The following is a 14,148-nucleotide window of genomic DNA, read 5'->3' as shown; positions in this document are numbered from 1 at the left end:
ACCGAGATGAGTTGCAGAAGGGAACTCGTAAAAGGGCGAGCGGATTCCTCCTCCTCCTCCTCCTCCATCACCGTGGGAAAGAGCCTGTTGGATTTCTTAGCCTTTTGGAGTCACAGAGCTACAATTCCTGGCGCTCTTAACAAACTACAGTTCCCAGGATTCTTTTTTTGGGGGGGGGGATGTGCTTTACGTGCGTGTTTTAAATGTATGGTGTGTATGAGATGCTTTTATTTGCCTTAGGAGGATTTAAAAGGAAGAACTGCTTGAACCCGGTTAAAGTTGCAAATCCTCAACGCACATTTACTAGGGGGTATGTCCTATTGAACACACGCTGGACCTTCCAGGTAAACATGCATAGGATTATGTGGCCGCTGTGGCATAGTGGTGTCGGACTGGGACCTGGGAGACTGGCGTTCAAATTCCCGCTTGGCCATGAAGCTCACTGGGTGACCCTGGGACAGTCACTGTTTCTCAGCCTAACTTACCTCACAGGATTGTTGTGAGGATAAAATCGGGAGGAAGAGAACCATCTCTCTACACCACCTTGAGCGTCACTGGAGAAAAGGTGGGACCTAAGTGTAATAATAAATAAAATAGGATTGTGTGCTATAAGGGCAAGATCAATAGGTGAGGGAGCAGATCCATGGGTTGCTGTGCCTGCAGGAAGGGGGCTGCAAACACAAGGTGTCACACGCAGGCACAGGCATCCCATCAGTCTTCCGTGGCGTGGCTATGCAGATTATCTCAAGTCAGATCAACTGCCAAATCAGGAGGTACTTGAAATAAAAATAGCCGCTACCTCCTGTAAAGAGAGCCAGTGTGGTGTAGTGGTTAAGGTGCTGGACTATGACCTGGGAGACCAGGGTTCAAATCTCCACACAGTCATGAAGCTCACTGGAGGACCTTGGGCCAGTCACTGTCCCTCAGCCTCAGAGGCAGGCAATGGTAAACCCCCTCTGAATACCGCTTACCATGAAACCCTAGGGTCGCCATAAGTCGGGATCGACTTGAAGGCAGTCCATTTTCCCTCCTGTAAACCACCAATTGTTGTTGGACTACAACCCCCATTGGCTGTGCTGGCTGAGCCCAATGGGAGTTGTGGCCCTCCAGATGTCGTTGGACTACAAGTTCCTCATCCCTGCTGTAGATGAGTAACAAGTTATCATGAGGTAAAATTCCCTAAGCGGTATCAGTTTTGGATCCATGAGGAATGAAAAGGAAGGGCCGTAGCTCGATGGCAGAGCATCTGCTTTGTATGCAAAAGGTCCCGGGTTCAGTCCACAATGGCATCTCCAGGTAGGGTTGGGAATGCCCCTGGCCTGAAACCCTGGAGAGCCACTGTCATTCAGAGTAGACAATACTGAGCTGGATGGACCAATGGTCTGACTCAGTATAAGGCAGTCTCTAGGTTCCTAATAGGGTTGCCAGGTTCAGGGCCTGAGACTGATCCTGTATCTTTAGGAGAAGAGAAAGTCAGCCAACTGCAGGTGTTCTTGCAACTCTGTAATGGGAAAAACCACAAGGTGGAATTCTCCCTTCCCCCTGCACAACTTTTAAAGATACAGAAGACCTCTTGGTTGCCAGGCCCGGCTTCCACTTTGATGTGCAGCACAGGAACCCAGGAAGTTGCCTTATAGTGAAATCAGACAATTGATCTATCTACTTCAGTATTGTCTACACTGACTAGCGGAGGCTCTCCAGGGATTTCCCCACCCTACCTAGGGATGCCAGGAACTGAACCAGGCACCTTCTGCCTGCAAAGCAGATGCCCTGCCACTGAGCCACGGCCCTTCAGTGAGTGAGTGGCCCTCTTCAGCTCCATGCCATCAGAAAGCTGGTTTCTGCAGATCAAAGCCTCTCTGCAACAGATTCAGGAGCAGGTCCGCTTACGCATTTTTATGGCGGACTGGCAGCCTTCTTCACTCTTTATGCACTCAGTTCTCTCCCCCTCAAAGATTCTCAAACAGTTAAACAAACAGAGCTGAAATTCCTAGAGGGGGAGGAGCGCAGGAATTGTGTGATTGGGTAGATGTAATTTTTTTTAAAAAAAGGAAAGAAACGAAGCGGAAGACTTTTCATGTCCCGCCTTCTCCCTTTCCACCACGCCACCCCCGCGGCTTTTGGGTGTTATAACAATTGTGAGCGTAGATCGCAGCCTGCACTACAGAGGCTGGAAAAAGGGGGTGAGTGAAAGCAAAAGAGGGGAGAACTGAAGGCGCAGGAGTGGGGAAAAGCAGGGAAACCTCATGATTGCTGGAAAAAGAGGGAAAAGGCTGGGTCACAAATAGACAGTGGTGTAGTAACAAATTCAGACGTGCAGAAGTGTAGTCACAGCCACGCCCCTCCCCCCTTTTTTGCCGCTGGGTTGAGAATGAGATCCTTGTTTGTGCCTACTCCACAACAATGCACATCCCTAGGAGCCAATAAGCATGAAAGGGGGGTAGTGTTAGCTACTGAGAAGAGTCTTCTCTGTGTCTCTCAGTTCCCTTTCATGCTGATTGGCTTGTAAGATGCTGGAGACATTGGGACCCTGCTTTCAAAAAAGTAAGGGGTGTAAGAGCCCCTAAGACTCCAGATGACTGTACCCCTGCAAATAAAGAGACTCTAGGGAGCAGGAAATGCCAGTCTCTGGGCAGCTTCTCCAAGGGTCCTGCTCCATAGCAAATCAGGAACGGAGCGACATCCAAAAGCTTTGCACGTAAGAGAATTAGAATGAAAAGGACTGATGGGGGCTAAGCAACAGGAGACAGCAAATGGGCATTGACATATGATTCTTCCCATCATACTTAGGAAGCTGCTTTATGCCGAGTCAGACCGTGGGTCCATCTAGCTCAGTATTGTCTACACTGACTGGCGGTGGCTCTCCAGAGTTTCAGGCAGGAGTCTTTTTCCCAGCCCTACTTGGAGATGCCAGAGACTGTACTTGGGACCTTCTGCATGTGTGATGTAGTGGTTGGAACAGGGGGTCCCAGACTGTGGCCTGTGGACCACCAGTGGTCTGTGAGCACCAATCAGGTGGTCTGTGGCATGTCCACATTAAATATCCATACAGATTTTTCATTGTGTTTTTATTGCGTCTTCTATTTCTTACATTGCGTTTTATTGTGTTGCAATCTGTATTCTAGGGAATGCAAATTGTAATGCTATAAATTGTAATGCTATAAATAAAAGAAGCAGTAAATATACAATGAAAAATCCTACAGCATCTAGGACAGCGCATTACAATTGTCACAACAAGCAGAAAAATAATTTCAAGTGGTGCATGGGGGGGGGGAAGTTTGGAAACTCCTGGGCTAGAGTGTTGGGCTTTGAGTGGATTTAAGCCCCTCTCAGCCATGGATCTGAGTGGGTGATCTTGGGCCAATCACTTCCTCTCTGTTAAACCTACCTTTTGTTAGTACAAAAAAGAAGTTGAACCATGCATGCTGCTCTACATTCCTTGGATTAGGAGTGGAATAACAAAGAAAAGCCTGCTGGATCAGGCCAGTGGCCCATCTAGTCCAGCATCCTGTTCTCACAGTGGCCAACCAGATGTGTCTGGGAAGTCCGCAAGCAGGACCTCAGCTCAACAGCACACTCCCCTCTTGCTGTTTCCAGCAGCTGGTATTTGGAAGCATGTTACCTCCAATGAGGCAGAGCCCTCACCACCGTGGCTAGTAGCCATTGATAGCCGCATCCTCCATGAGTCTGCCTAATCCTCTTTTGAAGTCATCCAGGTGGTGGCCATCACTGCCTCTTGGCTTCAGCTTCCATTTGTACTATGGCGTGGTCCCCCATGGACCACCTGAAAATTGCTGAGGGTCTTGGCAGACCATTTAATTATTTTTTCTGCCCTTTGTAACAATTGTAACATGCCGTGCTGGATACTGTATGAGTCTGAATTTAATTTTTGTTGCTTCTTTTATTTCTTATACTGTTTTTTATAGCCTTGTAATGTGCATTCTCTGCAATACAATGAAAAAATAAACGTGCATATTTAATGTGGGCATGCTGCAGACCACTGGAATGAAACTTGGGGACCACTGGTAGTCCACAGGCCACAGTATGGGAACGCTTGCACGTTGGGGATAATAGCAGTGGCCGAAAAGGATTTCTGTGATAATGTATGTCATGCGCTTTGCATGCTTGACATGTGTTACCGAAATAGAAATCACTACTGCTAACAGCAAATGCAGCTGGCAAGTGCCGACAAGTTGCCTTTATAACAGCGGCAACGGAATTTACTCATGTTTTCAGGAGGTTCTCCCCAATTAATCCAGTATTGTGGCTGGGGCTTGTTTTAACAAAGTGTTAATTTCATTTCATTTCCAGTGCAGGATGCCCAGCTTGAAATAAAGATGGAGGAGGAGGAGGAGGATGCCACTGTGCTTGGATCAGCAGAGAGGTCAGAGGCAGGAGAAAGGGCCTGCTGTGAGGTCCAGGTTGGCACCATTTGCAAATTTCTAACTGGGGCAGACCCACAAGAAGATCAACAAGAACCAATCAGTGGGCTTCTTGGCCGGTGCTGGCCACCACAGTGGCAGGAATTCACGATGCCAGTCAAGTCCCATCATCCTAGATGGAGACACTCACCAGTGGCTGCTCACCCACAGGGTGGCAATGCTGAGAGCATAAAGGCCCCCTTCAAGAGATTGTCTGATGCCAGCCAGCAGCCTGGAAGGGAAAAGGTGGCCCACACTTTGCCAGGAGGGCTCAGCAGAGAATCCCAAGAGGTCTACTGCAACTCGGACCTGTCTGGGAAAGTAAAGGGAGAGACTGTAGCCAGAGACACTGGCAATGTGAGAAGGCAGCTTGAGGGCTTTGGGGTATTTGGCTACCGGGATGCTGAAGATCAACAGAAGGTTGGTAATTAGAATTTTATTTCCTTTTAAAAATTTTTTGTTTAGTAGTATTTTCCAAAGTGGAAAACAATAACATTGAAAATTACAAGACAAAACAAGTATAACTAGAATTTTGAGAATCCTGCTTGTAATCTTAATGTTTATGTGAATACTACCAAAGGCCCTTGAAGCAACAAACAAGAGATATTATTATTATTTTATATATATAATGTCGTCAGTGTGGGCAGCACTTTACAGAATGCAAGATGTCGGGTCCCTGCCCTGAGGAGCTTATCGTGTGAAATTGGACATAGGCGAAACAGAGGAAGGGGGAGGGAAATGGAGCCAGAGGTAGACAGGGAAAGAATATGTGTTAATTACAGTTACACAAATTTAGGCTGTTACAGGTCACATCCACATCATACATTTATAGCACTCTTATACTACTTTGAACAGTCATGGTTTCCCTCAAAGAATCCTAGGAACTGTAGTTTGTCAAGGGTGCTGGGGATTATAGCTCTGTGAGGGGTCTCCTAACAACTTTCAGCACCCTTAACAAACTATAGTTTCCAGGATTCTGTCACAGAAAACTGTGACTGTTTCATAATAGTGCTTTAAATGTGTGGTGCAGATGTGGCCACACTAAGAATCTTTTCCCTCCTCCCATTCACAGGGAGGTTAAACCCTTCCCTTCCCAGCTGCAACACCCCACCCCCTGCCCTTTTGTTTTTTAAGCAGCTTCCATTGACTGGCAGTTGACTGGGGTGATGATTTCTGCTACTGTGAACATAGGCCAGCCCTATCATTGGGCAGAATAAGGCGGCAACCTGTCCGCTTATTTTGGGTGTCATAAAAGGGCAGCAAATTGTGATTTATTTAATTTGTTGTATTTTACTGGAGGGATGGGGAGAGGCATTTGTGAGATTTCCTGCCTCAGGTGTCAAATAATTTTGCCAGCCTTGAGTACTATGCACTCTGACTTGCCAGGCTGGGGGGGCGGGGGGGGTCAGCCCTGTGTGAGATCATTTCTCTTATCTTGATATATTGTTTACTGTATTCTTCTGTTGGTTATAGGTGTTTTAATTTAATTGTTTAATTTTGCTGGTTTGAAATGGAAACTGCCTTCAAGTTGACCCCGACTTATGGCAACCCTATGAATAGGGTTTTCATAGTAAGCAGTAGTCAGAGGGGGTTTACCGTTGCCTTCCTCTGAGGCTGAGAGGCAGCGACTGGCCCAAGGTCACCCAGTGAGCTTCATGGCTGTGTGGGGATTCGAACCCTGGTCTCCCAGGTCATAGTCCAGCACCTTAAGCACTACACCACACTGGTTCTGAGTATATGTAATTCTACCCTGAGACCTCTTGGTGAAAGGCGAATTATATTATATTGTTGTTTTGTTGTTATGTGCCTTCAAGTCGATTACGACTTATGGCAACCCTATGAATCAGTGACCTCCAAGAGCATCTGTTATGAACCGCCCTGCTCAGATCTTGTAAGTTCAGCTCAGGTCTGTGCTTCCTTTATGGAATCAATCCATCTCTTGTTTGGCCTTCCTCTTTTTTACTCCCTGCTGTTTTCCCCAGAATTATTGTCTTTTCTAGTGAATCATGTCTTCTCATGATGTGTCCAAAGTATGATAACCTCAGTTTCATCATTTTAGCTTCTACTGACAGTTCTGGTTTAATTTGTTCTAACACCCAATTATTTGTCTTTTTCGTAGTCCATGGTATGCGCAAAGCTCTCCCCCAACACCACATTTCAAATGAGTTTTTTTCTCTTATCCACTTTTTTCACTGTCCAAATTTCACATCCATACATAGAGATTGGGAATACCATGGTCTGAATGATCCTGACTTTAGTGTTCAGTGATACCTCTTTGCATGTGAGGACCTTTTCTAGTTCTCTAATAGCTGCCCTCCCGAGTCCTAGCCTTCTTCTGATTTCTAGACTATTGTCTCCATTTTGGTTAATGACTGTGCCGAGGTATTGATAATCCTTGACAAGTTCAATGTCCTCATTGTCAACTTTAAAGTTACATAAAGTTTCTGTTGTTGTTACTTTAGTCTTCTTGATGTTCGGCTGTAGTCCTGCTTTTGTGCTTTCCTCTTTAACTTTCATCAGCATTCATTGCAAATCATTATTGCTTTCTGCTACTAGTATGGTATTGTCTGCATATCTTAAATTATTGATATTTCTCACTCCGATTTTCACACCTCCTTCATCTTGGTCCAATCCTGCTGTCTGTACATGTTCTACATCTAGATTAAACAAATAGGGTGATAAAATACACCCCTGTCTCACACCCTTTCCGATGGGGAACCAATCAGTTTCTCCATATTCTGTCCTTACAGTAGCCTCTTGTCCAGAGTATAGGCTGTGCATCAGGGCAAACAGATGCTGTGGCACCCTCATTTCTGTAGGGACTGACCGTAGGGAGTAACTTAAAATGTCGTTATTGTGTCCTTTCTGAAAGGTGATGGACAAATGACTGAGAATGAGAAGAAGCCTCTTGTCCAGATATGTTTAATACATAATAATAATGCTTGCTAGTTTTAAATTTTCTTGGTATTAGCCACTTCTGAGCTCTTGAATGGAGGAAATTTAGAAATTAATAACCAGTCTGCAAAATATTAGGGAGAGAAGCTCAGCTTTGGTGCCTGCCAGCCCGGTTGCACTGAGATTCTTGTTTTGAGTCCCGGGTGGTACAATAGTCAGAATTTGACCCAAACCTGTTGCTCTGTCCTCACTTTTGTTTCAGGTACGAGAGCTGTTGGCAGAGGCAACTGTGAAGATCCAGCCCTACATGGAGGGTGAGGGAGATGCCAGCTTGCAGGGTAAGGATCTGTGCACCTAAAACAGCCTTCACCAACATGGTGCTCTCCAAATGTTTTGAACTCCTTTATCAGCCCCAGTCAGCATGGCTGACCTTGTTGGCAAAGTCTGACCTAAAAACCTATTAAGTACAACATTTGGAGATGGAAACAATATAAAAGTCGGTAACTATGATAAAATCAGAGCTTGAAAAGTTTGTTTTTAAAAGGAACTAGTTCTAGTACATGTTCAACATGTCCCAAAGGAACTAATCCCAGTTCACATCTCTCCCTTTACAAAATGAACTAGTTTGGTTCAGTTCACATTTCAATTTTGGGCTCATCCAAATAATCCTCAGTTTTTTTCAGCATTCAGAATGTAACAAGCTATTGTGGTACAGTGTAGAATATATTGATGAAGACAAGGAAAACATTAAAACAGTGAATGTGAATAGTTTGTTTTTTCCAGCAATTGTGATCTTTAAGCTTAAAGGCCCAAAGCGTCTAAAAAGTAAAAATCACAGATAAGTAAATGAACTCAAAGATGAACTAGAAATCATTCTACCTCAAAAAGAACTGAATTCATGTTCAGTTCACCAGGCAATGATAGGAACTACTTTCAGGTGTAGTTCAGAGGTTTTTGAACTAATTCAGTGAACTTTGCTAAACGAAACTAGTTCATTCCAAGTACTATATAACCAATTTTATCTCAGTTTATTTTTACTTGCACAAAATTTAATTCATTCATTGTTTACAAAATGATATCCGCAGAATATCTGGGTTTTATAGAACCCCAGGGAGTCCTTGGTTCAAATCGCAACTTGGCCGTGAAGTGCTCTGGGTCTCATTGGGCCAGTCACACACTCTCTCAGCCTAACCAACCGCACAGAGCTGTTGTAAGGACAGAATGGGGGTGGGGAGAGCCTTGTATGAAATGAATAGGAAACTGAAGCCAGTGAGCAGTTAGGGAGGTAGATCCTTTTTTAGGTCTCATCCTGAACAAGTGTATGGTTTACCTGCTGAGCAGTTTGCAAATTAACAGAGGGAAATAAGATGAATGAATGAAATAACATTTGGCGGCAGAGGAAGAAAAACTCACCTAGCATTGGGACGGCTATAGACCAGTATCCCAGCTTGTGGTCCGAGGGGCTGGAGAGTCATCCTGGGGTGTGTGTGTGTGCGAAGAGCCAAGAGAGGAATTATTTGTTAATTTTTTAAAAAAAACCTTCAGGACAGCTGAAACAAACTGAGCAAGTGCGAGCCGCTTCCGTTCCCGGCTCTTTACCCTGCCCCTCAAGGAGACCAGCTGCTGATTGCTTCTCCTGCGCTCCCACCTCCTTAACCCCTTATGGAGAAGGGTCGCCCCAGCCTTTACTACCGGTGTAGCAGCAGCAATAGCAGAAGGAGAACACAGACATGGCGGCAAATATGTACTGAGTGGGAGGTGTGGGGTGGGAGGGGGGGTCCTTTGGCCTTCTCGCAACCCCTTCCCATAACCTGCTAGACTCCTGCAATGTGAATGACTTAGAAAGAGGCACGCAGCAGCGGCAGCACACTCTCTAATCCCCCTGCATTTTCCTGTAGTCCCACACAGGCCTTGACCAGCCTAAGGGGAAGGGGGTGATGATGGGGGGAGTGAGGGAGAGAAAAGAACTCCTCACCCCTTTGCCTCAGATGGAGAGGGAGAGAAAGGCGGCAGCTGAGGAGGATTCCACCTTCACGTTCACCGTCTGCTTCCCTCTTCTCCCTTCTGCGGGACCCCCTCCCTTTGGTGTAAGGGAACAGGAGCGGAGAGTCAGGAAAAGGAGTGGGGCCATGTGCATTTGTTTTGAGGTCTCACTGCCACCCAGGGCTGTGGAGTCGGAAGCAATTTTGGGTGGAGTCGGAGTCGGTAGAAATGTACGGACTCTGGCTTCAAAATGAAATTAATGTTTTAATATTAATATTAATAAATTAATATACATTTGCCATTTATGAAGGAGTCGGAGTTGGACAGTAGAAAAATAGAGGAGTCGAAGGTTTGATGTACCGACTCCACAGCCCTGCTGCCACCACAGGTCACTCTGAGAAAGGAAGCACCTAGGGTGGACATGCAGCCCACTTTACTCCAACCGTTCTTCGCTCCTCCCCTCCCTGCCCTCATGTCCTGAGTGTCCTCCCTCCCATGCATCTGCTCCTCTTCACTCTTGCAGCTGCTACCGCCTCTAATTTGCAGCCTTCTTCTGACCCACCAAACCTCTCCCCCACCCACAACTTGACACACCTTTCCTCCCTCTAAGCCTGCCCCCTCCCTTCACATTACTTCTATCACTCTTATATTTCTCTCTCTGCCCACTCACCTGCCCCCACCCCCAGCGCCCAAGTTTGCTCCTGTTTTGACTTTGCATATAGGCTTGTGTGAACCACGTGTTTAAATTTATTACACATTTATTGGGTTTTAATTTCCTACCGTGCAGATTTCTCTCTCTCTCTTCTGCCTCTGTTTCTGACCTGCAAATTGTGGTGATGGCCAGAGTAGCAGCAGCAGGAGCAACAATTCACATGTGCGGGGGGTTGTCACAAAATTTTTTGAGGTTACAGTTGTTGTTTTGTGCCTTCAAGTTGATTACAACTGATGGCGACTCTATGAATCAGTGACCTCCAAGAGCATCTGTCGTGAACCACCCTGTTCAGATCTTGTAAGTTCAGGTCTGTGGCTTCCTTTATGGAATCAATTCATCTCTTGTTTGGCCTTCCTCTTTTTCTACTCCCTTCTGTTTTTCCCAGCATTATAGTCTTTTCTAGTGAATCAGACATGATGTGTCCAAAGATGGGTCCACATCTCATGATGTGTCCAAAGTATGATAACCTCAGTTTCATCATTTTAGCTTCTAGTGACAGTTCTGGTTGAGGGGGTCCCGTACTCAGAAAGGTTGGGAACCATTGCTATAGACCAGGGCGGGGAACCCATGGTCCTCCAGATGTTGTTGAGCATCAGCTTTTAGCCACCACAGTCAGTGGTTAGGGATGATGGGAGCTGTAATCCAGCGACATCTGGAGGGCCACAGGTTCCCCATACCTGCTACAGTATTGTAATGGTTTTCCATACTGAAATTATTTCTAAAGATGTTTTTAAGATGTTGTTATTGAGATGTTTTTAGTGCTTTATCATCTGTTTGATGCCCTGAGCTCCCTTTGGGAGGAAGGGCAGGATGTAAATTTAATAAATAATAATAATAATATAGACCATCTTCTGGTTTTAGGGTGTCCAGATGCAGAAGAAGAGAGGGCTTCTGCACCTTTAACATTTGTGTAGGATATGGAGTTTCAGCAGGGTGTAGCTTCCATGATAACCTGTTGAAACTGTCTCATCTACACAATCCTTAAAGGTGCAGGGGGTGTCTCCTCTTTTGCACCTGGCGACCTTACCTGTGTTCTTGGCTGTTCCCGAGCCTTCTACTGATTCCCATGTTCTCTGAGATTATAAGCAAGGAGCACTCAGTCTGCGACAACTGATGATGAGAATTTCCGAATGCGATTAAAGAAACAATGTTAATAAAAATAACAGAACAAGAAACTAAAACAAAGTAAAAATATTTCCAGGCAAAAGATCAGGGAAAACAAGTGTCATGGATACCAGTCAAAAATGGCTGTCATGGGGGCATGTAGGAGAGGCCAAACCTGTGTAAGCAGGAACAGATCGGGAAGAGCATACAGTCTCTCATGCATTGTGGATTTCTGAAGGGATATGTACTGAGGCCTTTCACAAGTGGCACAGGAGACACTAGTGGAAATATTGGTTCCCACAGGTGCTGCGTTGGCAACTCCTGGCCTATAAGGTGGGGGCCAGGCAGGCATCCTGATGCAAGGGAGTTCCAAAGCTACCAAAAATGCCCCCTCCTATGTCTCCACCAACCATATCTCTGAAAGTGGTGAGACATGTGGCAGCGTCCTTGTACAGAGTATATGACCTCATTTCATAATTCTCTATTTTATTTCCAGCAGGCGATGAAAAAGTGAGAGAGAATGAAGAGAATCTTCAGGTGGAGAGACCTGAGCATGTGGGATTCAATGGGGAATGGAATATGGATCAGTTTCCTGAGATACCTGTGACTCGGCAGGAAAATGATCCTGGAGAAATAGATAAAGACTGTGCAAGAGGCATCTGCAAGAGCTTAGACCACCTGAATTATCAGAAAGTTGACTTGGAGGACAAGTCCTACAAATGCTCTTTTTGTGGGGAAAGCTTCAAGCAGCGATCCTACCTTGTCAGGCATGAGAGGACCCACACAGGTGAAAAACCATACAAATGTTCAGTGTGCAGTAAGAGCTTCAGCCAGAGATCCCACATCATCACACATGAGAGAACCCATACAGGAGAGAAACCTTACAGGTGCTCGGATTGCGGGAAAAGCTTCAATCGCAGAGCAAATCTTATGGCACATGAGAGAACCCACACAGGGGAGAAACCATATGCTTGTTTGGACTGTGGCAAATGTTTCAGCCAGAGCTCATGGCTGATGGCACATAAAATAATACATACCGGCGAGAAGCCTTATAAGTGTTTGGACTGTGGGAAGTGCTTCAATCACAGGTCGAGCCTCATTAAACACGAGAGATCCCATTCAGAAGAGAAGCCGTACACTTGCTCAGACTGTGGGAAGTCCTTTAATGAGAGCTCCAAACTTATCAAACACCAAAGAATCCACACGGGAGAGAAGCCATACAAGTGCCCCCAGTGTGGGAAAAGCTTCTGTTTCAGGTCCAGCCTGAGCCAACACGAGAGGACGCACACAGGGGAGAAGCCGTACGAATGCTGCGACTGCGGGAAAAGCTTCCGTCAGAAGTCGCACCTGATCAGGCACGAGAGGATGCACACTGGAGAGAAGCCCTACAATTGTCCGGACTGCCGGAAAAGCTTCAGCCGGAGTTCGGCCCTGATAGAGCACAAGAGGATCCATACGGGGGAGAAGCCGTACAAATGCTTGCACTGTGGGAAGAGTTTCAACCAGCGGTCCTACAGCATTATCCACGAGAGAAGCCATACGGGGGAAAAACCATACAAGTGCTTAGACTGTGGCAAAAGCTTCAATCAGCGGTCACATCTTGTGATACATGAGAGGACCCATGCAGGCGAGAAATAGTGAAACCGCCCATCACCCTGGAAACCTGTTCAGTGCTCTGAGCTTTCATGGAATCGTGACTCTGATACAAGAGAGGCACAGTATGAATCGGAGATGAGGAACCATTCCCTTCTGGGCAAGCTTCCAAGGGTCACATGTCAATAGTGGGCAGGGCCAGAGGCAAAAGTGGGCAAAGCAACAAATGTTCATTTTACCTTTGTATACTAGTTTCTACACACACTCACAGACCCCTCTCTCTATCCTCCATCCAGGCATTAGCAGAATTCAATGGCACATTTCAGCCAAGCAAAAACACACAAGGAGAGTGTGAAGCAGGGCCAGTGAGGTGTGTGGCTTGAGGAGAATTCTGAGGGCCAGATAGATTTGGAGGGCCATGTTTCGTCCTCCCCAGACTTGGAAGTTCCCCACCCCGAAATAAACATACAGTATGGAAAAATAAAATCTGAGATCTTTCTGTTGAGTCTAGACAGACATTCCAGCATCTTCTAGGCCTCTGCTCAGCAGAAAGCGTATTTTGAACTTAGCTAGGGGTGGAACATCAGCAACTTTGGCTCCATCATCATTATGTGCTTATTTGTATGCCGCTTTTCCATAAGTTTGAGCCCAAAGCAGTATACAACATATCAAATGCACAGCAGGAAATATAACTGTTATTTAAAATTAATAACCATGATGTAAATGGATAGTAAAAAAAATTATGAATCCATACAACTTTATATAAAAATAAACCTCCCCAGTCCAAAAGTGAGATTGGGGCTATTGCCCTCTTGTTCCGCTTGCAGACTCCCTACAGACATCTGGTGGGCCACTGATGGAAACAGAACGTTGGGCTAGATGGGCATTTGGTCTGATCCAGCAGGGCTCTTTTTGTGTTTGTAGCTTAAACAACAGAGAGAATAAATCTTAAAATACACCATGGACAAGGTCAATTGATCTCCCTTTCACCAAGGCAAGATGGACTTCACCGTAGTAACTTGCCCATATTATCAGCCTTCCTCCCAGCTCCCATTGGGGCCTCCTCACCATCTCTCGCCTGGGCAGGTAGAGATTACCACTACTCCTTCATTTTGTGGCAAAGCAGGGGCAGGTGTGCGTGTCTTTATTTCCAGTGTACTGAAATCAACATTGTTGCTGCTGTTGGGAGGTTGGTGACCATTTCCACATTGGCATCATCCACACTTCCTTCCAAATAATTCAAAATATGTTTATTGGGTTCCTCAGAGTCTCATATCCAGTAATTTGTTTAATATAGTCTAAAATTTACTACTTACAAACATTGAAGGTTTCAACATCCTAAGAACAATCCTCTTGGGGATCACATCTCCCAACACTTGTCATGTGACAACTTTTTACTGTTGCTATAATTATTCAATTTATATCCCATTCTTTTCCCCA

General features: G+C 45.6%; 1 protein-coding gene across 1 annotated transcript; it reads left to right on the top strand.

The window, feature by feature from the left end:
- Positions 1 to 2,058: 2,058 nt before the first annotated feature.
- LOC133381106 (zinc finger protein 436-like) lies at positions 2,059 to 13,810 on the top strand. Its single transcript, XM_061619676.1, has 4 exons — positions 2,059 to 2,183; positions 4,312 to 4,841; positions 7,579 to 7,654; positions 11,612 to 13,810. The coding sequence occupies exons 1-4, from the start codon at positions 2,078 to 2,080 to the stop codon at positions 12,751 to 12,753; spliced, it is 1,854 nt and encodes a 617-aa protein (XP_061475660.1). The 5' UTR covers positions 2,059 to 2,077; the 3' UTR covers positions 12,754 to 13,810.
- The last annotated feature ends 338 nt before the right edge of the window (positions 13,811 to 14,148 follow it).

Source organism: Rhineura floridana, chromosome 3 (genome assembly GCF_030035675.1).
Source record: "Rhineura floridana isolate rRhiFlo1 chromosome 3, rRhiFlo1.hap2, whole genome shotgun sequence".
NCBI lineage: Eukaryota > Metazoa > Chordata > Lepidosauria > Squamata > Rhineuridae > Rhineura > Rhineura floridana.
The sequence above is the reverse complement of the archived record's forward strand: the minus strand, read 5'-3'. Positions and strand labels throughout refer to the sequence as shown.